Genomic DNA, 27,454 nt, shown 5'->3' on the forward strand with positions numbered 1-27,454 from the left:
GAGAGAGAGAGAGAGAGTGAGCATGGAGCATGAGAGTGGGGAGGGTCAGAGGGAGAAGCAGACTCCCCACTGAGCAGGGAGTCCGATGGTGACTCGAACCTGGGACTCCAAGATCACGACCTGAGACTGAGCCACCCAGGCGCCCCATCCTGGTCCTTTTTAACTAAAGGAGAAAAACTAGCCCATTAACAAACAGAATTAAATGCTACCCAGGTGGATTCATATCCAAAGGAAGACCAGAACTTTCTTTAAAAACATTTTGGAGTTGATTGTAATAGTCATGAACAGGTTCATCAGGCTTTGTTTGCAAACCTGAATTTTATTCCAAGGTTTAGGAAAAGCTACTGTAATTGCTCGTGAACATTTCCCAATGAGCGTTCTAGCACCTTGCCAAAAGTTAGGAGTTTGGTTATCTAAATCCCCTTCGGGATGTTCCCATCGGGCTAGTTTCATCCAGTGTTTGGCCTGGCCATGTGTACGAATTGATAAAAATCTGAGAAACCAGGTTGGTAAGTTTGAATATGTTAAATTCTTTAGCAACCTATGGGGCCCTCAGTTACTTTAGGAAACTAACTATGGCTGGCAGTTTGGCCTTAGTTCAAGAAACATAGAAACTTGGGGTTTATTGAGATCCTCAGAAGAGTAAACTTTAGGGGCGCCTGGGTGGCTCAGTCGTTAAGCGTCTGCCTTCAGTTCAGATCTTGATCTCAGGGTCCTGGGATCGAGCCCCAAATCGGGCTCCCTGCTGAGCGGGAAGCCTGCTTCTCCCTCTCCCACTCCCCCTGCTTGTGTTCCCTCTCTTGCTGTGTCTCTCTGTCAAATAAATAAAATCTTAAAAAAAAAAAAACAACACAACTATAAAGGGGCAAGTTTTAATAGGTTTAAGGGAGGAGAGAGTGGGGAGAGGTTTGGAGGAAAAGTGAGGTTGGAAGAATAGAGGAAAATGGCACAACACCTGTGCTCATCAGGTGGCTGCCACCTGTCTAGAAACAAGGAGGGCGGGGGCTTCAGAAGCAGTTTTGACTTCTTTCAGCTGTTTGCCTCAGTTAATTTCAAAGTAGTATTTTGCAAAGAGGCAAACCTAGAATCCTGACATTTGGGAGCCTCAAGGTACCAATTGAAATAGACATCCAACTCAGTTTTTTCCCCTTTTTAAGGGCCACAGCTTTTTTTTTTTTTTTTAAGATTTTATTTATTTATTTATTTGACACAGAGAGAGACACAGCGAGAGAGGGAACACAAGCAGGGGGAGTGGGAGAGGGAGAAGCAGGCTTCCCGCTGAGCAGGGAGCCCGATGTGGGACTCGATCCCGGGACTCCAGGATCATGACCTGAGCCGAAGGCAGTCGCTTAACCAACTGAGCCACCCAGGCGCCCCGGGAATGTAGTTTTTAAGCAAAAAAAAAACTGGCCAGGGTCTCAGAAGAGGGGCATTTGTATGACTGGGATCCCATTTCTTAGGTGTTTTTTGTTTCTCTAGAGCAAAAAGAAAAGTTCCTAAACTGCAAAGTTTCAACAGGGCCTGGTCCCAAAGGAGTCAGACTGAAGGCCGGCACAGTTCCAACAGAACAGTCGGTTCCTAAAAAAGGAGTCAGACCAAAGGCCAAACAAAACAAGTACTCTCAGAAAGGACAAGGCCTTAAAACAGGTCCCAAATAAAGTCTGGAAAGCTCAAGCATAAAGAGCGCAGAACTCGAAATCCAGGTGAAAACTTACCCTCAAACTTCAGGGTCAGTGAGAAAGCAGTGGGCCCGACTGGCTCCGTGGGTCCCGGCACGTGTTGGCTCCCCAGCCTTGCAGCTGGTGGGGGTCATCTGTGAGTCCCACTTCTGATCACCAAATAATGTTAACCTTGGAAATAAAACTGCCACTGATTTTACCAGCAGCAGTGGGTTTATTCCAGAATAGCAGAGAATTGTAATTCAGGACAAGCAAGTTATGGCAAAACCATAGTAAGTTCACAAAACAAAGGAGAGGACTGCTGGGACGGCTGTTAGAAGCCAGAAGCCCATTGGAGTAAACGAGGAGTTCTGAGTATAGCGGCCTGTCATTGGCCGGCCCGTGCCAGCGTCTCCTTGGCTGGGTTGTTGCTGGGGCGGGAGGAAAACCTCTCTTCCTCCTACTGGGGTAATAGGGTAGTAAAGTAGGGCCAGACTTAGAGGCTATGTTTCTTCCTGTTGGGTCTGAAATTCATGAGCCGTGGTTGGGCATGAGAGCGCCCCCCTGCTGGCCACGACTCCATTCTAAGCAAGGTTTCCTTTTATTTTCACTGTATCAAAGTCTGGAGGAAACAAATGTTTATGTGAATTCTTTCCCTTTTTTTAAAAAAAGATTGATTTTATAGAGAGAGAGAGAGCAAGCATGGGCATGAGTGGGGGGAGGGGTAGAGGGAGAGAATCTTCAAGCCGACTCCCTGTTGAGCACGGAGCTGGCCACAGGGGCTTCACCTCACAACCCTGAGATCGTGACCTGGGCGGAAGCCACAAGTTGGACACTTACCGACTGAGCCACCCAGGAGCCCCATATGTGAATTATTTCTTGAGAGAACAAGGTGGGGGCCAGGAGATGGACAGATCTGAGAATAATTGTGTCCCACAAATGTGCGTGGCTGCCTGGTGGGGGAAGGCACGTTCCCCATCAGTGCTAGTCTTGGCCCCCTTTTCACTTGCCTGTGGGAGTCTCACCCTTGCTTCCTACAGAGGAATTGGTTGTCTGTTCTTGTTTTTTATCTCCTCTACATTTAAGAACCAAGATAAAATTGCCAGATTTGGCTGTTTTTTACCCTACAAAATGACCATGTCATTTGGTTCAACCTAATACTGTGTGTAAACCACACATACACAGGCAAATACATTTTAAGATAGTATTATATTATATTGTTGAGACTGTTCTGTAGAAACCATTGTTCAGGATCACTCATCCTTTTCATGTTCTGTATACTTCATGGGCATAATCTTTTTGAACTCAATCCCCAATTGCCTTTTGTCTGGTCGGTTGTTTATGAGGGTTATTTAGTTTGGAATAGGTGCCGTAGAGGAGCTTTAATCTTTTGTGTAATTGTCAAATATACATTCTCTTTCCTTCTTTCTTTCTTGGTCACTGAATACTAAGAAAACATTTTACTTTCAAAGCTTCTTTTTCTTTATATACATTTTATAAGAGCTCTTTCTATATGAATGCCATTGAAACCATGTGGCCTGTGGGGAGAACTGGTCTGCCTGGCTGTCTCTTACTCCCCAAACCTTATTCTCTCATCCAAGTAAGCCAGGATCAACACAGTATACTATCCACTTTTCAACCTAGTTGTGTGGAACAGAAGAGATAATGTGAAGGCTCTGAGAATGGTTGTACGCTGAAGGAAGGCTTGGGTAGTGGTCATATTAGTAGTCATAGTAATAACAAGAGGCCCTGAAAACTTCTAGGTATACTTTATTAGCTAACTTTTTTCTCTCTCTCTTTTTTAAGATTTTTATTTATTTATTTATTTGAGAGCGTACACTGTGGGGGGCAAGGAGGGGCCGAGGGAAACCCAAGCAGACTCAGCACTGAGCCGGAGCTGAGTTGGGGCTCTATCTCATGACCCTGAGATCACAACCTGAGCTGAAACAAAGAGTCGGACACTTGACCAACTGTGCCACCCAGGTGCCCAAGCTAACTTTATTCTTGTAGGAAATGCGCTAATGTAAGTATTTGCTTAGAAGGAATTCATAAACTAGACTGCCCTGATTTGCCTGATCAATGAGGTCTTACGATCCGTGAGCTCTGGGTGGGAGAGCTGAACTCTGAGGTTGGAGACCGACCCTGGGGAGCTCTCAGTGCTTTTGCAAGTCTCTGTGATGAGGAAAACTCCAGAGTCTGCTCGCTTGGTTGCTGCCCAGGCTCCATGCTGAGAAGGGAGCAGCCTGGGTGAGTGTGGTTGGGGTGGGCGAGGTGTGAGCTTGACTGCTGTGTCTGGAGAGCGCCTCAGAGCCAGGGCCCAGGCTGGCTCCCTTGATTCTCTCCTGAGGGTCCCGGAGGGGGTGTCCCCACAGGGAACAGCTGCCTACCCTGCGTGTATGTGTGTCCTCTTCCAGGCTGCTGACTTGGGACACCCACAAAGCCGGAAGCAAGTCGGAGCCCTGCCAAGCCGCCTGTGCCATGGATTCCAAGGTCAGCCCTTGGGCTTTTCCTGGAGGAATGCTTTGGGAGGGGGAGTGAACATGACGGAGGCCAGCTTTTTCTTTGTGTGTGTGCTGTCAGTGTGGGACCCCGCTGACCCCTTCTTTGACAATGCTGCAGGGAGGAGCCTCACATTCACAACTTAGAGGAGCACAGTAAAGAAAAGAGATCAAAGACCTGTCTTGTCTCCTTATCCTCTTCCCTCTACCTTGTGCCTGGTCACTCACTGGAAGGGCAAGGCAACTTTCTGATTCAGGACCATTTAGAAGCTCTAGAGTTCTTGGAAGTGATCACCCTGAGGTCATATAGGCCATTCCCCTGGCTTCAGCAGGATGGTACCTAAATTGCCTTCTCTGTACTCATCTTCTAACTAGCTGGAAGAGAAAATCATGGCATATCCAGTCAAAAGCTCTTTGTTCATCTGCTTACTAATAGTCTTTCTGCTTCCCTTCTCTGCCAACTTCTGTAGAGGCCCCAGCCCCAGGGGCTCCTCTGTGTGCACACTGTGCATCAGCCTTTTGTTCTCACCAGCCATTGGGGAAGGTTTCTGCAAAAAATCTAAGGATTTGGTGGTTAGTAAACTTGGTGGCCCACCGTTTCTGAATCCCTAAACATAGCAACACCTGGCACCTGGCAGGTTCTCAAGGTGTAGTTGAATATCCTCCTGAAGGGTGGAAACCATGTGATTTTTCAGTTTGGTAGCCAGAGGGCCTGAGACACGGTAGGCTCAGCAGAGATGGTAACTGCTTGGCCGAAAGATTTCAGTAGCACCTTTGTCCTGATAAAGGTCTATTCTCAGTATCCAAAATTCCCTTCCATTTGGTGCCATTTAAACCTGCCCATTCTTGTCTTATACGTGTATGTATGTATGTACGTATTAAGATTTCCTTTAGTTTTTCTTATAGGGCAGGTCTACTGCTATACTGTGGTTTATCTTACTATTTAATTTTTTTTAAGTAGGCTCCACAGGGCTTGAACTCATGACCCTGAGATCAAGACCTGAGCTGAGATCAAGAGTCAGATACTTAACCAACTGAGCCACCCAGGCACCCCTATTTTATTTATTTCTTTTAAGTAAACCCTACGCCCAAGTGGGGCTCGAACTCAGGATGCCAAGATCAAGAGCTGCATGCTCTACCTACTGAGTCAGCCAGGCGCCCCCATTCTTGTCCCTTTTAACTTGCAACTGTTGTGTCCTTTCCCGTATTGTTGAAATGTCTGCATTAAGAACAGTGTTGCCATGTCACACTGTGTGGCACTTGAACTTCCACAAGTGCTTTTGTCCGCCTTGTCCATTTTGCCTGAAAACCCTCTGGGGGAGGAAGGGGGACAGAATTACCCCCAGTGTTTTCTCTTTTTTTCAACTTCAAGGTGAGAAAACAAAGACACATAAGTTGCCCAGTGTCCCATGGAGCTGGGGTTCACAGTGAAACACTGAGCAATTTCCTCTTATATTTCAGAGTTTGGCCCCCATCACAGTTTAATCCTGTTGTAGATTTTTCTGACTTTTTCCTTTTGAGGTTTTTCCAGTTTTTAAAAAATTGTGGTAGAATACATAGCATAAAATTTACCATTTTAACCTTTTTTAAAAACACAATTCACTAGCATTAAGCACATTCATGTTGTGGTGACACCATCACCACCATCCACCTCCAGAACTTTTCACCTGTTCAACTGAAACTCTGTCCCCTTTAAATACTAACTCCCATCCTCCTGTCCCCGTCCCTGGCAGCCCCTCTCCACTCTCTGTCTCTGTGAATCTGACTACTCGCGGTCCCTCAGAGAAGTGGAGTCAAGCAATATTTGTCCTATTGTGTGTCTGACTTATTGCGCTTAGCATCATATCTTGTGTTTGGTTTTTGGTTTTGGGTTTTTTGTTTTGTTTTGTTTTACTGTTAACGGTACTGTTCACCCACATTTTAGCATTCTTTTAATTTTTTAAAAGATTTTATTTATTTATTTTATTAGAGAGAGAGACACAAGCAGGGGAAGCAGCAGAAGGAGAGGGAGAAGCAGCAGGGAGCCCGATGCGGGGCTCGATCCCAGGACCCTGAGATCATGACCTGAGCTGAAGGCAGATACTTAACCGACTGAGCTACCCAGGTGTCCCTCTTTTTTTTTTTTAGATTTTATTTATTTACTTGACAGAGAGAGTGTACAAGCAGAGGGAGTGGCAGGCAGAGGGAGAGGGAGAAGCAAGGGAGCCCAATGTGGGACTCCATCCCAGGACCCTGAGATCATGACCTGAGTTGAAGGCAGACCCTCAACTGACTGAGCCACCCAGGCGCCCCCATTTTAGCGTTCTTCTTTGATTTTTTTCTTTATATTTAGAGAAACAAAATAAGGGCAATTGGTTTGGATTTTTTTTTTTAACTGTTTGTATGGTGCTGTTTTTGCCAGGTTTGGGCACCTGGATTGTTCCGGTTTCTCAAAACACATCAGATAGCTTTCCATTTTTTTCTCTACACTGAAACTGATTTTATAGCATGAGAGTTACTTTCGCATTTCTCTCTTTTTTTTAAAGATTTATTTGAGAGAGAGAGAGAGAGAGAGAGCATGAGTGGGGGCAGGGGCAGAAGGAGAGGGAGGTTGATCCCACAACCCTGAGGTTCATGACTTGAGCCAAAACCAAAAGCTGGTAGCTTAACCAACTGAGCCAGCCAGGTGCCCCTTGATCATTTCTCTTAATATACTTTTTCCTGTGATTTAAAAGGATAAATAGCTATCAGATCTTGCATCTTCTGAGACATCCATTTCAACTTTTATCACTAGAAGATCAGAAAGAGTCACAGTTGGGCACCTGGGTGGCTTAGTAAGTTGAGCGTCCAACTCAGCTCAGGTCATGAGATCCAGCCCCATGTTGGGTGCCACGCTCAGTGGGGAGTCTGCTTGAGAGGCTCTCTCCCTTTCCGTCTGCTCCTCCCACTCGTGCTCTCTCTCTCTCTCTCTCAAATGAATCTTTTTTAAAAGAAAAAGTCATAGTTTCATATTCGGTTTGTCACAAGCTCTATATGTTCTTGGAATTAAATACTATCAGCTCTTGAGCCTACTTTCTGATACGTGGTTTAGTCTGGCCTGTTCTTGACCTGCCCATCTAACAGTGTCTGTCCAACTGCTTTATAACCAGCTGGTACTGAACAGCTGGGGCGCCTGGGTGGCTCAGTTGGTTAAGCGACTGCCTTCGGCTCAGGTCATGATCCTGGAGTCCCTGGATCGAGTCCCACATCGGGCTCCCTGCTCAGCAGGGAGCCTGCTTCTCCCTCTGACCCTCTCCCCTCTCATGTGCTCTCTCTCTCTCATTCTCTCTGTCTCAAATAAATAAATAAAATCTTAAAAAAAAACAAAAAAACAAAAAAAACATTTGAGTGTGTGGTAACTCAGCCCACAGCCCTGCCCCAGCCCTCCTTTCTTCTCTCCTAGCCAGGACATCTCCTTCAGGTAGAAATGAAGGATGTTCTTGAGTTTCTAAGCTGTCTTTTGCTGCCTGGCCTCACCATACCGGAATTGTAAGGATTCGATCCAGCAGAGCTTTTACATGATATTCCCCCCCCCCTTTTTTTAAAGATTTTATTTATTTATTTGACAGAGAGAGACACAGTGAGAGAGGGAACACAAGCAGGGGGAGTGGGAGAGGGAGAAGCAGGCTTCCCGCTGAGCAGGGAGCCCGATGCGGGGCTCGATCCCAGGACCCTGGGATCATGACCTGAGCTGAAGGCAGACGCTTAACGACTGAGCCACCCAGGCGCCCCTATTCCCCCCTTTTAAGAAATAATTCTGGAGAAGGAAAGGCTGAATAACAATACATAAGCACCTTGTTTTATGCATTTCATTTATTTAAAACAATCTGCTCTCTAAAAACTGTCCTAAAAGGTTTCTGAATTTTTTAAATGAAAAATATTCAGGACTTAGAAGACAAATAAATGTTATCGGCACCTTCATCTTCTGCTGAGCTTCTCTTACAGCCGAGTATGTGTGTGTGTTATATTTACCTGGGAGATCTCAGTATCCCTAGCCTTCTGGATGATTCCCTCTTTCATCCTAGGTCTTGGCTTGCTCTGAGCATAGCTGGCTGCTGGTGGTACAAGCACTCACCTTTGTTTGCCAAGAACACTGACCCAGGTGCAGTCAGTAACCCCAGAAACGTCCCTCCTGGCTCCCAGAGCGCAGATGCTGAGCTGAGCTCCTGCGGCAAGTGGTGATGGCGGACGGAGCTGGCGGGCAGAGCCCCCAATCCCTCGCATTAGAGCGGGAGTCATCCTCATACAGCCGGATTGTGGTTAAGGGGCATATCCTCCCGAAGCAAGCCAAGCCTGCCCAAAGGGAGGCATTATCTGCAGTCACTACTGCCCAGGATTTATGGAAAATCGGCTGGGTGCACAATACCATCATAGCCCACAAAGGAGATTATGAAAAAGAAAGAGCTTCTAACTGCTGGATGCATAGCTGGTAGGGTGAGCTGAAGTTGCTAAAGGATACATGGGAGTTAGCAGGAGCATGTAAGTGTAAGGATGTAATGATGATATTTGCTGACTTCCCTAAAACAGCCTTTGGAACTTCCTCCTCCAAAAGCAAGCTCACCTCAGCTCAGTGTTTTCAGAATGTCATGCAAATGTGTGCAGAATCGGAGCTTTTTCTTTGGCACCTACTGGGGGCACTGCTTGAAGCAGACACTGCAGACTTGGCCTCTGCCCACTGGGTCCTCTTGCGCCCATAAGGTCATTCGGACATCTTAGGCCAGTAAGATATTTCAGGCCCAGCTGTCCCCAGAGCCGTTCCACCAAGCTCAGCTGCAGACAGGGCCTCTGCCCTGGACCGGGTTCCTACACGTCTCCCTGACTCCCTTTTTATCCTAGGTCAGCAATGGTTCAGGCCTCCAGGATGAGCGCATCACAAACTTGCTGGTGTTTGGCTTCCTCCAAAACTGCTCCAACTCTAATTTCCACAAAGAGTTGGAGGTGCTGGGCCGTGAACTGCCCGTGCCGGCTTACCTGCAGGAGGACCACGATGATGGGCTGCAGACAGATGGCAACCACTGCAGCTACTACCTGGCAAGTGGGGAGAGAGGTAGGTGTTTGGCGCAGCCTCCTAGGCCCCAGATCTGGGCTTTGCATTTAGGGAACCTAAGTCCTGGAAGGGAGCTTTGGGCTCAGTCTCCCCCTCCCTAGTCTCAGTCCATCATAGATGTTTGTGTCTTATGGTGGTTTGATCTGTACCTATTGACTCTAGTGGAACAGGCCTGAGTTTCTAATTAGTTGAAAGCCACTCAGTTTCTTTATGATGACTCTGAATCTGTATAGTACGTTACACTTTTATGTGTATTGTGGTGGGATTATCTACAACATGCCTAGGGCATTGAAGTATTCTGAACCTAATTTCCAGATGAGGACACTGAGGCCCAGAGATGGGTAAATGATGAACCCCAAATCAAATAGCAACTGGGCACAGTAAGAGTCAGGCTTGGGGCCAGGCCTCTCTTCTCGAGCTGGGCTCTCTTCCATTGTGCTCCCATGATATGTCCTCCCAGCATGTCATGGTTTCCAGACTTCACCTCTCCTCACCCACATCCCTGTGCTACCTCTTCCAACTTTACTTTTTACTCCTGTGCCATTGGTGCGGCCTCCACAGATGGAGGCCATCCTGAGCTGAAGGCTGAGGGAGCAGGGCTGGGAAGCATGTTGAGAATTAGCCTCTTCTAGATTCTGGGTACATTGGAATTCCACGAGGAACATTTTCAAAATGCACAGTCCTTGGGCCCGACTCCACCTGTCTGCACCAGCGTGTTCTAGGGTGGAAGACTCCCAGGTGTTTATGAGGTAATATGCCCTGGTTAGGATCAGTGCCTTAAAAGCCTAAGGTGACTCTGAAGACCTGGACCCAGGCCTCCCAACCTAGCCGAGAGTGGAGTCAAATCCTCCTGCCTCCACGGAAATCTCCTGGCATACAAGATTACACTGCCCTCTGGTGGCCATGGGGGGGGGGACCAACAGCTGATCCACCTTTGGACCTCCAGCTTTATCTTAATTTGGGTGGGTGGGGTATGGCAGGAGTTCCCCCACGAGCCAGGGTGTGCCAAAGACTTTCTGTCTTTAGAATCCAGCCACCGTATCTTCTGGGTGGCCCTAAACTTGAGTAAGAGCAACTGGTCCTCTTAGGGAGGGGATGGTGGGGCAGGAATGGCTTGGCTGTCAGAAGCTGCTGCAGGGCTAACTGCAGCCAGAGGCTGCACCCTGAGCTGTCCTTTGCTCTTCTACACCATTACTTGCCCTTAGACTGCAAAGCCTGGCTTGACTGAAATGTCATTTGAAAAAGTGATTATGGGGCTGTACACCACACCTCACCTCTGGTAGAAAACTGGCCTGTAGGTTAAGTACCTGCCCCAGGTACTTAATAGAGTAGAATAGAGGCTCTGTATACCACAGTTCCGTTGGTGAATTCATTTACTCAGCTGGATACTGACTGAATCTGCCAGGACTCCTGAAGTTTGCTGGAACCAAGTGAAAAAGCTCAGAGAAATCCGTGAGGCAGCCAGTACAGCGGGAGCTCCGGAGAGGCTGGGTGCTCTGAGGGGCCAGGAGAGACTGCGTGGCTGTAACTGCACTTGAGCTGGCCTGTGGAGGAAGGGGCACATTTTGGCTCTTTGGGGGCTGGTAAGAGGCAATGGCAACGGCGTACGCAAACCCTCGCAGGTGGAAAGCCTGGGGCCTGTTAAAGGTAGTGTGAATAGTTGGGTTTGGCTAGCGAGTTTGGAGGGAATAGTGCAAGTTAAGGTCCAAGGTGTTTTGAGGCCTGGTTGCAACTTGTCACTTCAGCAGGTGTGAGCCCGTGAAGGAGTAGAGAAGTGACTTCCTAGCCAGACTCCATGGGTCATGGTCAAGACCACCGTGGGGCAGGTGAAACGCTGAGGGCACAGAATTTAAGGAGGCGCCCTCCCCAGGGTCACAGCAGTACCCCCAACCCTCTCAAAGCCTCTTTCACTCTTGCACCTCAGTGCCTTGCTGGCCACAGGATATTATGGAGAGTGGGGAAGGGCCTGGAGGGCAGAGAGGGGGCTCGGAGCTTGCCGTCATGATCCAGATGAGAGCTGACAGAGAACCCACATCCGGGTGGTGGCGCTGGTGACACTAGGACAGACAGGTGTGATGTGCTCTGAGATAAGATGTGACCACTGCTTGAGGATGGCTGCAAGCATTGCGGAGATGGAGATTTCTGTCCTGGGTAAATAAGAAGCCAGAGGGAAGGTGCAAACACAGAAGAAATACAAGATTTAATGGGAAAAATAACGGTAGCTGGCATTTATTGAGTGGTTATAGGGGCAGGGACAGGATTCGTTCATTGACTTGTTCATTGTGCAGTTGTTGATCGAGCTCCCGTGTGCCTTGCCTTTTCAGTGCTGCATGTTTGACAGTAAACAAAACATTTAAAAATCAGAGCTCTTGAAATAAGTCAAACAGAGAAAGACATGTATCATATGACCTCACTGATATGAGGAATTCTTAATCTCAGGAAACAAACTGAGGGTTGCTGGAGTGGGGGGTGGGGTGGGAGGGATGGGGTGACTGGGTGATGGACACTGGGGAGGGTATGTGCTCTGGTAAGTGCTGTGAATTGTGCAAGACTGTTGAATCTCAGATCTGTACCTCTGAAACAAACAATGCAATATATGTTAAGGAAAAAAAAAAAGAAGAAGAAGATAGCAGGAGGGGAAAAATGAAGGGGGGGAAATCGGAGGGGTAGACAAACCATGAGAGACGATGGACTCTGAAAAACAAACTGAGGGTTCTAGAGGGGAGGGGGGTGGGAGGATGGGTTAGCCTGGTGGTGGTATTAAGGAGGGCACGTTCTGCATGGAGCACTGGGTGTTATGCACAAACAATGAATCATGGAACACTACATCTAAAACTAATGATGTAATGTATGGGGATTAACATAACAATAAAAAATTAAAAAAAAATAAAAATCAGAGCTCTTAGGAAGCTTACCTTCTGGCAAGGGAGTCAGACAAAGAACACTGACAGATAAATGGTGTAGTAGTGAGTGTTGAGGGAGGAAAAGAGAGGGCGGGGGGAGGGCAGGTGGCAGGGCAAGCAGGGGTGTTGATCTCTCTGGCACACGTACAGCCCTAACTCCGGCTGCGGCGGAGCCCCCGCCCTAACAGCTTCTTAGGCCGACACCTGTTACGTGATGGGATAGAGCTGGCAGCCGGGAAGGTTGCCATCACATTCATGCCACAGATGCCCTGGCATCACTGTCATTTTCACAGACAAATGTTGACTGTGTGTGGGGAGGGGCCTGCTTCTCCAAGTCTTCTGCTCACTTAGACCCTTTCCTGGCCCCAGCCCTCTGCCCCGGCTGCTCTCAACTGCAGCTCTACCAGCATAGAGCACGTGCTCAGAGAGCCCACTGTGGTGAGCGGTGCAAACGGGCTGGCTCTCTTCCAAAGCAGAGTCCCTTTCTTTTTCTGGTACGCGGTGGAGTGGGAGGGGTCAGACAGGGCCATCGTCTGAATCTGCTGTGTCTCTGTGCCCCTGCCTGAACATTTAGATTCTCAGGGTCAAGAAGAAATCATCCAGGATATCGCCAGGCAGCTCGCCGTAATAGGGGACAATATGGATCGCAGCATCCACCCAGGACTGGTGAATAACCTGGCAATGCAGTTTATGAATGTGAACCTGTCGGAAGAAGTAAGTGAGAAAATCCACCACTGCCTTTTCTGGGTTAGTCAGGAAGTGTGAGAACTTTTTTCAGTGGTCAGTTTTTTTTAAATTTTAATTCCAGTGTAGTTAATACAGTCTTATATTAGTTTCAGGTGTATAATATAGTGATTCAGTAGTTCTGTATATTACTCAGTGCACATCAAGAGAAGTTTGCTCTTAATCTCCTTCACCTATTTCACCCATCCCCCACCCACTTCCCCTCTGGTAACCAGCAGTTTGTTCTCTATAGTAAGTCTGTTTTTCAGTTTGTCTCTTTTTTCCCTTTGTTCGTTTGTTTTGCTTCTTAAATTCCACATATGAACGAAATCATAGTTACTTGTCTTTCTTTGACTGACTTATTTCACTTAGCATAATACTCTACTCTGTAGCTCCATCCATGTTGTTGCAGATGACAAGTATTCTTTTTTAAAATGGCTGAATAATATTCCATTGTGTATATACCACATCTTCTTTATCCATTCATCAATTGATGGGCACTTGGGCTGCTTCCATAGTTTGGCTATTGTAGATAATGCTGCTATAAACATAAGGGTGCATGTATCCCTTCGATTAGTGTTTTTGTATTCTTTGGGTAAATATGCAATAGTGCAATTACTGGGTCACAGGGTAGTTCTATTTTTAATTTTTTTGAGGAACCTCCATACTGTTTTCCAGAGTGGCTGCACCAGTTTGCATTCCCACCAACAGTGCACAAGGGTTCCTTTTTCTCTACATCCTCACCAACATCTGTTGTTCCCTGTGTTGCTGATTTTAGTCATTCTGACAGGTGTGAGGTGATATCTCATTGTAGTTTTGATTTGCATTTCCCTGATAATGAGTGATGATGAGCATCTTTTCACGTGTCTGTTGGCCATCTGTATGTCGTCTTTGGAGAAATGTCTGTTCATGTCTTCTGCCCATTTTTTAATTGGATTGTTTGTTTTTTAGGGTTGTAGAAGTTCCTTATATATTTTGCATACTAATCTTTTATCAGATATCTCATATGCAAATATCTTTTCCCATTCAGTAGGTTGTCTTTTAGTTTTCTGTTGTTAATTAAACCATTGATGGAGAAGAACCATGAGAGACGATGGACTCTGAAAAACAAACTGAGGGTTCTAGAGGGGAGGGGGGTCGGGGGGATGGGTTAGCCTAGTGATGGGTATTGAGGAGGGCAGTTCTGCATGGAGCACTGGGTGTTATGCACAAACAATGAATCATGGAACACTACATCTAAAACTAATGATGTAATGTATGGGGATTAACATAACAATAAAAAAATTAAAAAAAAAATTTAAACCATCGAGGTCTGTCCTCTGTCTCCTCTCAGACCAGTGTCCAGTGAGGTGACTCAATTCATGACTGCCTACAAAAGAATTGGAAATAGAATCATAGCATGGTTAATTGTATTTCAGAATTAACTTGACATTTAGGAAACTTGAACCTTAAGTCAGAGTCAAGATTTTGGATACAAAAGCCTCTAAACAGATTAATAAAATGTATATGACTCTTCCAGAAATAACTTATTCTTTCTTCAGTTGAATAAAAATGTAAGTAGAGAATGTCAAGTCACAAGAAAAGTGACATTTTATTTAGCCTGCTACTCTTAACTTCATGGTTATAATCAATATACAGATACTAACAGAATTTCTAACCCTTGCCGGGTACCATAAAGTACTCTATCCTTCCTGAAGAAATGTAGTGGGAGGGAGAACTGCCCCAAGGCTGTCAAATCTATGTCTACAGGAGTTCAGAGGAGAGAAGCGTTCCATCCTTTGACCACCACCTGAAAATGCAAATGCTCCTCTCTACATAGAAATGTATTCATCCCCCAAGGTTCAGTCAGCCAGGTCAGCCTCCTGCCTGTAAGCAGGTCTCTCTACTCCAGGGATCTCTCCCTGTCTGGAGTTCTCCAGCAGCTCTCATAGACATGGTCATGTTCTGCCTCAGGACCTCTCCCACAATGTTAACTGAACTTTGCATCTGAGTTGATGAGCTTGAAGGTCCTTTCAGGTCTAATGGTCTGTGGGGTGCCTCTCCCATGTAGGCTAGGCAAGAAGGGCACATTTAGGCCCCCTTTCATCTCTTTCCCTGGAGCTAGGTCTGCACCAGTAAGATAGATCTAAGACATCTTGGGTAGTTAACTAATTCTTGACTTTAAGTGTCTTAGAGGCAGGGAAGGACTCGGGCTTCTTCGGTTCCATTGTCTAAAGTGAACACACAGGCTCAAGAAAAATGTATTTGGTGAATGAGTGTCCAGCTGCAGGGAGTGAGCTCAGTCTCCCCTTTTCATTCTCTCAAAATTAAATAATTTCTCATTCTCTCCTCCAACCTCCTCAGCTGTTTAGTAAGTTCCTCCCTATGAAATGAAAGCTGCTTTCTACTTAACATTGGAGGACTGTTTTCCTTTCAGAGGGCAGAATATTAGTAAACTCAGTTCCGTGTGACCCTGTTTTCACCCATGCAGGACAGAAGGAGGTACCTCGTCACTGCGCTGGAGCGGATCATGCAGACTTACCCTACAGACATGGAGGAGGAGAAGACCATGCTGATGTTGGCCATGCTCTTGGCCAAAAAGGTGGCCGATCACACACCATCCTTGCTCCGTGATGTCTTTCGCACAACAGTGAACTTTATTAACCAGAACCTATTCACCTATGTGAGGAACTTAGTCAGAAATGTAAGAACCAGTGATGTCAGCTCCTTGGTGTTTCACTAAATCCTCTTGGTCTCTGCCTGGTACCTCTAAGGTCTGGAAACCCAGCAGAACTCTCTGCTGCAGGGCTTCTTTCATTCTTTCTCCCCGTGCTTCTGGTGACTAAACCACAAGAGAGGCTTAGGGACCTTCTTGCTCAGGTAGAAAGGCTTGGTTTTGCCTCTGTGACAAAGTTGTGTTGTAGAAGGTGGTGATGAGCACCTAATGCCCTTTTGAGCTCCATCAACGTTATTTTTAAGACAGGGGCGCCTGGGTGGCTCAGTCCTGGGATCAAGCCCCGCATCAGGCTCCCAGCTCAGCAGGAAGCCTGCTTCTCCCTCTCCCACTCCCCCTGCTTGGGTTCCCTCTCTAGCTGTGTCTCTCTCTGTCAAATAAATAAATAAAATCTTAAAAAAAAAAAAAAAAAGACACGCTACTATCAGAGCATACTTTATACTACACTATTGCTAGAATCAGAATAGGATGGTGTAGGTAGGTGTGTGGAGCATGAAAGAAAGTGGCAGGAGTATCCCCAGCGGAGCTTCTTCATCTGCTCTCACCCTCACCTGGTCACAAACATTAAGTATAATTTACATTTTCTTTTTAAGATTTTATTTATTTGAGAGAGAGAGCACAAGTTGGGAGGGAGGGGCAGAGGGAGAAGCAGGCTCCGCACTGATCAGGGAGCCGGATGTGGGGCTCAATCCCAGGACCCTGGGATTTTGACCTGAGCTGAAGGCAGAGGCTTAACTGACTGAGCCACCAGGTGCCCCATAATTTACATTTAAAAACATACTTACCAAAAAAGGATGTTGGGGAGAGAGACCAAAATAGTCAAAAGGGGGGAAAACTATCTAAAATTTTCCCCATAAAACCTGTCCAAGATATTAAAAATAACAGTTCTCCATGATGCTGCCCAAGAAGAGCCAGTTAGCCCTCAAAGTCTGTTGTTTCACTTTAACTGGAAATTAAGTTGATGTATCTTATCTGTAAATTTGAAAGTATTAGTGAATGTTTGGGATTTTATGTGTCAGAGGCATTACCCAGGCATCTAACCCTGTTAATATTTACTGATAGGTCTCAATGCCTTTTTTCTCTGTCTGCCACGGTCTTCATTTTTGAGAGCACTTTTTAAAAATTTTTTTTTTTTTGAGAGAGAGAGGGAGAGCACGCGCACACACTCCAAGTTGCGGGGAGGGGCAGAGGGAGAGGAAGAATCTTAAGCAGGCTCCATGCCCAGTGCGGAGCCTGATGCAGGGCTTGATCTCACGACCCTGAGATCATAACTTGAGCTGAAATCAAGAGTTGGATGCTTAACGGACTAAGCCACCCAGGCGCCCCGTGCCAGCATTTTAAAACAGGAGAATGAATATAAATCTTGACTCAAGTATATTAAGCCAAGCTGAATTGTTGGAAGAAGGTAAGCCTGAGAAAGTTCCTGGACAGCTTTCACCAACAACCATCTAAAGGGGGAATAAGTGGGCAGATGTCAGCAGCAATTTCTATTAACAGCTTGCCAAATACTGAAGGGATGAGGGGCGCCAGGGTGGCTCAGTCAGTTAAGCATCTGCCTTCGGCTCAGGTCATGTTCTTGGTTGGGGTCCTGGGATGGAGCCCCGTGTCAGGCGCTCTGCTCAACAGGGAATCTGCTTCTCCCTCTGCCCCTCCCCCAACTCATCCTCTCTCTCTCAAATAAATAAACAAAAGCTAAAAAAAAAAAGTACTGAGGGAATGAAACAGAATCTTCATTCCTCAGACCCACTAAGGTGCTTCTTGGCACCATAAGTGGCTCAACAGATGTGAAGATCCCGATCTCAGCACCTGGAAAGCCTGTGTTTTTGTGGTTGCTCCCGTGTAGCAAGAAGGAGGATGCAGGGATCTAAGGATAACAGGACTCCAGAGAGTGTGTTTTTTGCATAAACACCAGCTTCACTTCTATCGATTGTGGCACCAGAGTCCTTAAGAACTGAATCCTGGTTTGTGAATTAGACTGGTTAATTCTGGCTATTTTTCTTTTCTCGCTGTAGGAGATGGACTGAGTGGACACCTCTGCCAAGGCACGACTGGTTAGAACTTGATACGGTGACGACAGTCCAGCTGCCTGCCGCTGAGCCGGAGCCATGGCATTTAAACAAAGCTCGTAGGAAAGATAGGCTGAGATCATAGCTATTTATTTCTATTGTAAAGATGATGTTCTAAGCCGGTGATCTGTTTAGACATCTTTACATTAACATACTTGAATGAAAATGTCAACTTGCACATATTTGAATTTCATACCATCTTCTAAATCTACTACACATTGGGCCCTTATCTTATTTCTTTTGTACTTCACTTGAAAATTAAAGAACAGATTGTAAGGCAGAAGAAAAAAACAATGTTTTTTTGTTTAAAAAAACCCGAACTTTACTGTTTATTAAAGTGCAACCTTGGGGCATGGTCTTACAGCAGGCAAGATCATGTTTGAGGAGAGCAAGGACTGGAGATGGATGCACATACCCTCACAAATGAAAAACTCCTTTCAAAATAGGGAACATAAAAACCAAACAGTACAAGAGGTTCTGGACTAAAGTTCTCTACTCAATGGGAAAATCAGCCCTCAGAACATGCGATTTTTTTTTCAACTTGATGTCCTTTTATTGAGTCAGGGAGAACCACAGGCAATTAAAAGGTGTGGTGGGATTTAAGAGCCCAAGTCAACCACAGTCTCCAAAATGAGGTAACTCCATGCATTTTTTTCTTTCCAAGAAGTCAGAGCTTTAATAAAAATGTTAGCCTGATGGAATACCAGAGGCTACTGCATACATCCCGTGGGGAAATAGGTTAATAATCTTACGTATTCATTTTCCTCCCGTATCCCTCAGCTGATCTTGCCCAAGAAGCTACATCTAAAGAAAACAGGCTTTCTAGGCATAAAAGATGAAAGAAGTTAGATTTTTAAAAATTCAACGCTTGAGGTGGTTCCCTTTCTTAGGGACACAGAATGCAAGTAATACCAAAATAAGTCATTTGGGAAGTGCCAGAATAAACCAGGGAGAGCTTACATTTAGAAAGAGTGCAACACGGACGCCTGGGTGGCTCAGTCGTTAAGCATCTGCCTTCAGCTCAGGTCATGATCCCAGGGTCCTGGGATCGAGCCCCGCATCGGGCTCCCTGCTCAGTGGGAAGCCTGCTTCTCCCTCTCCCACTCCCCCTGCTTGTGTTCCCTCTCTCGCTGTCTCCCTCTCTGTCAAATAAATAAAATCTTAAAAAACAAAAAACAGTGCAACACTGGTCTCTTGTTCCCGGCAATAAGTGTTTCCTAGCATTCTGTTTAAAAGTATGATGGCAGATGCTGGGTTCACATCACACATGGTACTGTTTCACTTAACCAGTAATACTGTTGTTACTGTGAATATGATACTTTCTTGTTACCAAAAACACTTTTCTGTTCCTTGAGAGTTTAATCAGAAAGGAAAAATGAGGGATGCCTGGGCGGCTCAATCGGTTAAACGTCTGCCTTCGGCTCAGGTCATGATCCCCCAGGGTCTTTGGGATCAAGCCCCGCATCGGGCTCCCTGCTCAGTGGGGAGTCTGCTTCTCCCTCTGTTCTCTCACTCTCTCTCAAATAAATAAAATCTTAAAAAAAAAAAAAAAAAGCGTTGTTCAGCATTAAATACATACCGTACTAGGGCTGGATCACAACCTGGTTATCTGCAATATGTTTTAGATACTAAAAGCTGTGCAGTATGAAGACCACCATTTGGAAATCTTCCAGTAATGCTGTTACGAATGTTTGAACAACTTTTTTTTGGAAGGATTCATAGTACGGTGGACACAAATCGAATCACACATACATACTCATCCACACATGTATCAAAGTGTTCAGATTCTCACTAGGGAGAGAGACTTTCTTCCAAAAGGAACAATTTAAATACAAATAGTCAACTCTAATGGAAGAAAAAAGGGCTCTAAAACAACAATCCCGGATTCTCATAATACTTACAACTTTTCACAGCACCTTCACCTGCCATTGTTTTGCTTAACAGTAGGCCACCATTTTAATGCAGCTTATATACACATTTTGGTGTACATTTTTTTTCAGGCCAAGTTAGACTTTCTCAGCCATAAAGCAAAATTATCACCTCTTGTTCCCAAGCCAGCATCATGAACAGTCCACTGTATCAAAAACAAGTGTTCCAGTCTTGGGCGCATCCCAGCCACAATGACTCAGGCATATCCTGGAAGTTGGTAGATTTTACGCTGGGAACATAATCCTCATGGATATGATCGAAAATTTTTAATTCAATGTTTTTCATCCTGGTTTTTTAAATATTTGAATTAAGTGATGGAAATTCCTTGGTTAAAGAGAAACAGCTTTCTTCTCCAGGAGATGCTTGGCATATCTGAAAGTCAGATGGACTATGTGGTCTATTCAGAAGGTTAAATCATTCCTGATCTCACCATGCAGGATCCAGCACAGACTGCGGAGATGCTCAGGACTGCTTTAAAGGGTCACAGCGCCAGAGTCTGCTTTTATTTCCTAACAATTTCATTGCTGACTGGAAACCTGAATAGGGAGTGTCCTTTGGATGTTATGATCATGTTTTCAGAACCTGAGGGCAAAGCAAGTGTGTACTTACGAAGACCACAAAATTATCTGAAATGATCCCTCCAAGGTCAAGGGCATAAGGTTACCATATGAATAGAAAGAGGAGTCCATCAATTATCTTCAGATCTCACTTTATTTCAATTTCCAATGTGTTCTCCCCAACACACTGCTTCTAACAGAAAGCACAATTCATAGATTTCAATTTTGTTCCTTTTCCCTGATGAAGAGTAGACTGGACGAAAGGCAGATTACCAGGAGGGAAAAGGAGGAGCGAGAATAACCCACATAAATGAGCAAATCAGAGCTGTTAGTGAGGAGAGCTAATAGAAATTCATACAGAAAAAGGAAGTACATGCATTTAAGTGAAATGCTTATGTTAATTACCAAAATTACCATTTAATTCCAGTAATTTTGAGGAGATGAGAACATTAGAACCAATAATAAATTGAACTCGGTCAAGGAACGAGTTAGGAAGAGGCACTTTTAATGTGAAGGAAAAGAGAAATGGAAGACTAGGTAGGATAGCAGGAAAAACACAGGTCTAGGAAAAATATTCTATCTTTTGGTGCTGGCCAAGGACCAATCATCTATATAATACAATTGTCTTGCTAGAAACCAGGAACCAAGTTATTCCAGACTCTGTAATAGGAAAAATTGTACTTCAACTTCCTTTTATTCCTGGAACAAACTTAGTAAAACTATGTCAAAACTTTTGTTCATAATACACCGATTAGCCAATTTCTCCTAGTGGTGCAAAGAACACTCACTGAGCAACATTACTATAAAATTTCCCCTAAGAAGGTGAGAAGGGGGCAAGGATCACCTTAAGCCAGCTGCTACTTTTTAACTTATTACAAGGCCTTGCAAATATCCCTGAGAACATTTCCAACCTGAGCTAGGGATTGGAGCAGCTGCCTGGCTAGAACTATTGCAGTGTAAACATAAACACGTAGAGAACACTACTGGTTTTAATTCACAGGAACATGGCAAGCCAGGCAGAGGCTAGTCTTGTGTAAATAAAGGAAGATGGGATGTATTAATATTTTAGTTACACGACCGACCGTTTCCACTCTCTGGAGCTGTATATATGAGGTAACTAAGAAATAGTGGCTAAATTTTAAGAAATGGGTGTTCTATAGCCAAGGCTACTATTAACTTTACATTCCCCAGTGTGCTGTGGAATAGAACAGAAAATTTTTCACTGGAAGGTCACCTGGTGTCAGCTTCTGAGCCAGATGTGCCTGTGGTGCTGCCTGACCAGCTGTCTTGAGTTAGTGACCTCTTGGGTGTTGAGAGGCCAAGCAACGCCTAGAAGTACCCCACTTCACGACTCATGGCACGGGCAGGGGAAAAGGAAAATAATGAACAGACTAAGGGAGAGAAAGTGTCAAGGTGCTGCCTTCAAATCATTTGAAGAGTCCCGTGTCAGACTGCTTTACCCTTGTTTACAAGCAGAAAGACGTACTATCTGACACATTAGCTGAAAATGCTAATGAAAGATCTGTACCAGCAGTAACCGCTAATTCTTTATCCATAAGGCACCTCATTCAGTATTTAAGGGGAAAACATCTGGTAGAATCAGAAGTTGGGAATAACCCTGGACATAACCTTCGAACATGCTCAGTACTTAGGACTAGACCATATGGAACCATCGTACAAATCAAGAAAAATCTCCCTTCAGTCGGGTGAGCTTGGCCGCCCTAGTGCAGTGTATGATTGGCACAACCATTTGTAGGGAGCCTACCAATCCTGCTTGGCAGGGTCACAAAAATGGTAAAAACTGAGAAAAGCACTAGACTTGGAGTCAGAAAAATTATCACCCTTGCCTTTGCCTCTCCCACGCTAGAAGACCTTTGAAAAGTCATTAAACTCTGAGGTTTCTTCACTCTGTAAACTGGGGATAAGGAATACAAGTATGAATTACAACTGTGAAGATGGACTAAGGTATGTAAGGGCGCTCTAGAACAATCCCTAGCAAGCTAAATGTTCAACTATTATTTGTTAAAATGACCCACACTTTTTAAGGAAAAAGATATTCTAATACAAAAAAAAATATGCACCCTAAACTCAAACCCATCTCACAGTTGAACCTCCTAAGTGATGAATGGAGTAACAGGACGAGGTTATCACTAATGGCAGATCTCAGTCCTCCAGAAAAGAAACCTTCTAGTACTGTGTTGCTGAGGCTTTAAATGAGATAGGGTAGCGCCCCCTTATCCTCGCCAGTGGATGACTGAAACTGCAGATAGTACCGAGCCCTCTATATGACTTTTCCTCTACGTCCATCCCTGTGGTAAAGTTTAATTTATAAATTAGGCACGGTAGAGATCAAAACAACAATAAAATAGAACAATTATAATAATATACCGTAATGAGTTATGTGAATGTGGTCTCTCCCTCTCAGAGTATCTTCTTGTACTGATACTCACCCTCGTCATGATGGAAGATGCTAAGGTGCCTATGCGATGAGCTGAAGGGAGGTGAATGACCAGGCACTGTGAGAGGCATTAGGCTAGTACCGACCCTCTGAGGATCCATCAGAAAGAGGACCATCTGCTCCTGGACCACTGCGCACCGCGGGTAACTGAGCCATAGGAAATGAAGCTGCAGACAAAGGGACTACTGTCATGCTTGTGAGGAAATTGGTTCAGAGGCCAGAAACTGTTTCTATAAAGCAACCAAATAGTTGACAGGCTCTCTGTGAAACATGATCACCACCTCAAGTTCTTTGAAAGATAAATGTGTGTAAAAAGACCTCAGGAATTAAAAGAAAGGACAAAAATCTTATCTAGAGTACCTTTTATTTCTATAAAGCATCTCTTAAAATAATTTCAAAATTCTGTGCGTATGACACTTGTCCACGTCATGCCTTTAGGGAAAAAAGGCAAGGATCAGGCATTACTTTTGTATTATTATTAGAGAGAATTAGCACAAAGGCTGTGGACATTAATTTCCACAAGAAATTAATGGTAGCTGTGGTTCAAAAAACCCCGTCTCCGGGCTCACTGTTTATTCCCCCAGGACAAACCCAGGGAGCAGCTGCATTTGATAGAGGAGATGGTACAGAAACGCAGGCGAGGGCAGGTGTCAAGGAGGCCTTTGTGCAGTCAGTGCGTGAACCAGATGGCCAACAGTTGCTTTTTGGTTTCTAGAAAGCTTTCTAGAGGACAGTGATGATCACAAGAGTCCCCTAAGGCACACTGTAGATACTGACTGACTTCTTTGGGCCCAGAATTATTATTATTTTAATACAGAGAGGATAAAATAGCATTCTTTAATTCTGGTATTTTTCTCAAGAAATCTTCACTGGCTTTTTGACAAGTTTTCAGAAATCATTACATTCACTAAAGCAATTAAGAAGAATTCTAGAGGACTTACACAAACTTTTCCTGAATAGTTCAAAGAATGAGGAACGATAAATGGTGGTATTTTTAATTCCACACTTGAGCTCCATAAACAAGTTGGATTTATTCTGAATCTGCCTTTTACTTTAGATTCAGATGTAACAGAAGTTAGGAGGGGGAGAAGAAATGGCCTACTACCAGCGCCACCAAAAAAGAGGGAGGTGGGAGGTTGAGAAATAACCTTTTTTTTTTTTCATAGCAAAAGTAGCTGCTGTAAGAAGCAGTCCTTACTAGGGTACTCCCTTCCACTGCCAGAGGCCGAGGATAAGGAAGTAAAGAAGGAATGGGGACACTGACACGTTCCTATTACTCGGAACTAACAACGAATCACTCTAGAGAAAGCCAATGGAAAAGAATATTAACCATTACCCAGGAAGATAAAATGGGCCAGAGCACTTTGGGTTAATGTTCAACAGATGGGACGATAAACCGCACGTGGCAGCTCCTTCTGTGGAGAACACAGACCCAAATATCCTAAGCCACAGATGGCCTTTTAGTAGCTCCAAAATGAACCTGGCTTCTCTTAGTACTTAAATGTGTCTTAGCTAATGGATTTGAGGATCCGGAGTTTAAAAGTGTGAACATCGGAAGGAAAATATTTTATTATAAAAGAGAAAAAAAAAATCAAGATAACTCACCAGTTTGCTCTTACCCTATGCAAACACAAAAGTAGCAATTAGAATACAGAGTAACCCAATGTCTGAGCCAACTGTCAGAGTCCAAGGAGGAAAATAATCTTTACTGCATTAATCCCCATTAATCCCATTTCCCCCCTTCACTTCTAGCTATCCTAATCAAAGTGCACCAAAACCCTTAAAAAATATCACTCCCTAAGACACTAAAACTCAGAACATAAAGACACATTGCATGATAAAGCTGAACAGACAAACACACTTCAGACCTTTCCTCGACCAACTTTTAAATAGTATTGCTTTAGGGAGAAGATTTCATTTTAAAAAAATAAATTTAAAAAAGAAAGCACATTTAAAACATCAAGTTTTGGTGATCAGGATAGTAAAGTAATTTTATTACAAATTTCAGGATCTAAAAAGTAATTTGTTACATTTACTAAGATAAATCTGAGATGACCTGGATCAAGCACATGTGTCCTGCATAGTGACACTGACCCTCACGCATGAAAAGACACAGTCCCACCCCCCGTTAGGGATGGGATCAGCCAGATGAAAGAAAGTTATGCTGATTCTCAACTAGCACATACTGATTAGAATCATTTTGGTTTATCACTCTGGCATTTGGACTGTAAAGAGTTCAGGGAAGAAGAAGTCTTATTCTTGAACTCTGAAAGCCAAATTAGAATCTCAAGGGTAGCCTCAAGAAATTCAAGCTTCTCTTTTCCTACTTTTTATTTCAATGTTATTTTGGGAGATTTTCTGTATAACTCTTATTGAGTTATGATTTAATTGGTCTGTAAGCCCAAGTATGAAAATCCTTATCACATGGGAAGAGACCGCAGAGAGGCTGGTTGACCAGTAAGAAGACTGAGGCCAGATAAAGGGAAAACACACAGCCCAGATTATAGACAGTGACCATCCAGCAACAGAGATGCTGCCAGCAAGTAACCATAAGCTCAGAAGGGTGGCCATACACAAAAGGGCCAGAAGACACTCGGCCATCTAAGTCATCCTGCTTATAAATGAGACAAATACCGCTCTCTAGCCAGTTACTTGCCCTCGCATCCACAGGCAGGGAACCCTAGGTCTCTTTTATATTTATATTTTTTAAGATGACTAACGGCAACATCTTTACAAGGTGGAGCTGGAGGAAGCATCAGGGACTTAACGGGTGCGGACCAAGCACTCTCCCATGGGGCCTTATAAAGCACCTGGGGGTGAAGAGGAGCCGTGTAGTACCTGAGAGGCAGCTGAGACATAGGGGAGAGCACCCTCACGCTACAGGACCGAGAAGGTGGGGAAGAAAAGAGGAGCCACAGAGGAATGGCTGCAAAACACAGCATGTTCACCAGGAAAGATGAAATTCCAGGGGCAGGAACAAATCAGTAGCTGAGGAGCCCACAGCTAAGCCCTTTTGCCTGGGAATTTCTATCCCAGATTCTCCTAAATTAACCCTTTCCCTCTGGAGCTGTGGCTCTCCACGGGAACAATTTTGCCCCCGGAGGACATTTGGCAATGTCAGGAGACATTTCTGATTGTCACAACCGGGGGAAGGGTGCTACTTGTATTTAATGGGTAGAGGCCAGGGATCTTGCTAAACATCCTACAGTGCACAGGACAGCCTCCTACAACAAAGAATTAATCATGATGTCATTAATGCCAAGGTTGAGAAACCCTGTTCTAGAGGGAGTGCTTGACGCATAAGATTCCGAATTTAGCAGGAGCCAAGGCCCTTGGAACTTAAAATCAGACAAACGTGAATGCTCTCTACCCGAAGCCCTACTATGTGGATCAATTTACTGCCTTGTTGAGTAGAAGTCCCCCATTATCCCAGAGTGTTCCACAAATGTTCAAATCAGCTGTTGGTGGTTCAAATTCAGTCAGTACAGCTAAAGCCTGACATCTTTTTTGTTTTCTTTCTCTTCTGAAAAATCTGCTATTTCTTTCTCAGAGCCAGTGCGACCCCAACTGCCACTGCCAGCATGGCGATGGCGGCGGCCCCTCCAAACAGCAGTATAGACTTGCCCTCAGACAGTGGGATGGCTTTCCCTTCTCCTGCAAGGGAGGGGCCTTCTCGAAGGCCCCCTCTCCTCACACGCATCTCCTCTTCACTCAGCAGTGTTGCTGTGGGTTCCAGTGCAGGGGTCACCTTTTCCAGTTCAACAGATTCAACCGTTGCTGCTTTTGTCTTCAGCAAGTTCTCTTCTTCAGCAAGTTCCACGAACGAAGACGGAGCAGGGCTGACTGTCTCCACTGTCATCCCTTCTGTGTTGGGCTCCCTCATCTCCAGCAAGGAAGCGGCAGTGATATGTGGAAGCAAGGGAGCTGGTACTTCCGGGAGCGCCTCCCGCAGCTCCTTGGTTGGCAGGATGACAGATGCCACGGCAGCCTCTTCCACGTTTTCAGGAATTTCTTCTTTCTCCACATGCACAATGTCAGAATTAGAAGAGTTGTTCTCGCTCTTCTCTCCAGCCCCGTTGCTATCTAAGCTTTTGACTTCTTCAGGATCCATTGCAATCTGCTGCCAGGACTCAGGACCTAGGGACACTGGGAGGCTTTCTGTGTGCCAACTCTGACTGGCTGACAGTGAAACAGGTAAGCTCTCTGACTGCCAAGAAGTAGTCACAGTAGGAGACTCTGGAGGACTGACTTGTCCAGAGTTGTCACTGGGCAGGATATAAATGTCATTGCTATCTTCGGCAACAATTCCAGGGTATTCCTCCTCCTCTGATTCAAGGTTAAAGACAGTGCCCTAGAAAAGGAGGAGAGTCAATACAAAGAATGGTAAATACATTTAAAGTAAATATAAATCTTGGATGCCTGGGTGGCTCAGTCTGGTTAAGCATCTGCCTTTGGCTCAGGTCATGATCCCAGGGTCCTGGGATCGAGCCCTACATTGGGCTCCCTGCTCAGCAGGGAGCCTGCTTGTCCCTCTCCCTCTGCCTTCTGCTCCTCCTGCTTGTGCTCTCTCTCTGATAGATAAATAAAGAAAGAAAGAAAGAAAGGAAATAAAAATACATAAATACATATATAAACATACACATATATCTGGGGGTGCCTAAATCGGCTAAGCACCCGACTCTTGGTTTTGGCTCAGGTCGTGATCTCGGTGGTGGGACCAGGCCCTGCGTCGGGCTCCATGCTCAGCACAGAGTCTGCTTGAGATTCTCTCCCTCTGCCCCTCCTGCTTGTGCGTGCTCTCTCTCAAACAAATATTTTAAAAAATAAATATAAATCTGGAAAAAAATTCTTTCCTAAACTGAAGTTCTAGAAATAAATACACTG

General features: G+C 45.0%; 2 protein-coding genes across 4 annotated transcripts in view; one reads left to right on the top strand and one right to left on the bottom strand.

Moving 5' to 3' along the window:
- BID (BH3 interacting domain death agonist) overlaps nt 1–18,680 on the top strand; it is a 41,273-nt gene extending 22,593 nt beyond the window's left edge. The window contains exons 2-6 of the mRNA XM_032390898.1: nt 4,073–4,148; nt 9,011–9,221; nt 12,699–12,838; nt 15,318–15,530; nt 17,573–18,680. Of these exons, the coding sequence (XP_032246789.1) occupies nt 4,137–4,148; nt 9,011–9,221; nt 12,699–12,838; nt 15,318–15,530; nt 17,573–17,584 (588 nt within the window). The 5' untranslated portion in view covers nt 4,073–4,136 and the 3' untranslated portion in view covers nt 17,585–18,680. The remainder of the gene's footprint in view (nt 1–4,072; nt 4,149–9,010; nt 9,222–12,698; nt 12,839–15,317; nt 15,531–17,572) is intronic.
- A 1,572-nt stretch (nt 18,681–20,252) lies between these two features.
- BCL2L13 (BCL2 like 13) overlaps nt 20,253–27,454 on the bottom strand; it is an 89,509-nt gene continuing 82,307 nt past the window's right edge. For 2 of the 3 annotated variants that reach the window (XM_032390771.1, XM_032390772.1), the window contains one exon: nt 20,253–26,921. In XM_032390771.1, the coding sequence (XP_032246662.1) occupies nt 26,106–26,921 (816 nt within the window). In that variant the 3' untranslated portion in view covers nt 20,253–26,105. The remainder of the gene's footprint in view (nt 26,922–27,454) is intronic. The other variant, XM_032390773.1, reaches the window with a different exon arrangement.

Source organism: Phoca vitulina, unplaced genomic scaffold (genome assembly GCF_004348235.1).
Source record: "Phoca vitulina isolate PV1807 unplaced genomic scaffold, GSC_HSeal_1.0 scaffold59, whole genome shotgun sequence".
Lineage (NCBI taxonomy): Eukaryota > Metazoa > Chordata > Mammalia > Carnivora > Phocidae > Phoca > Phoca vitulina.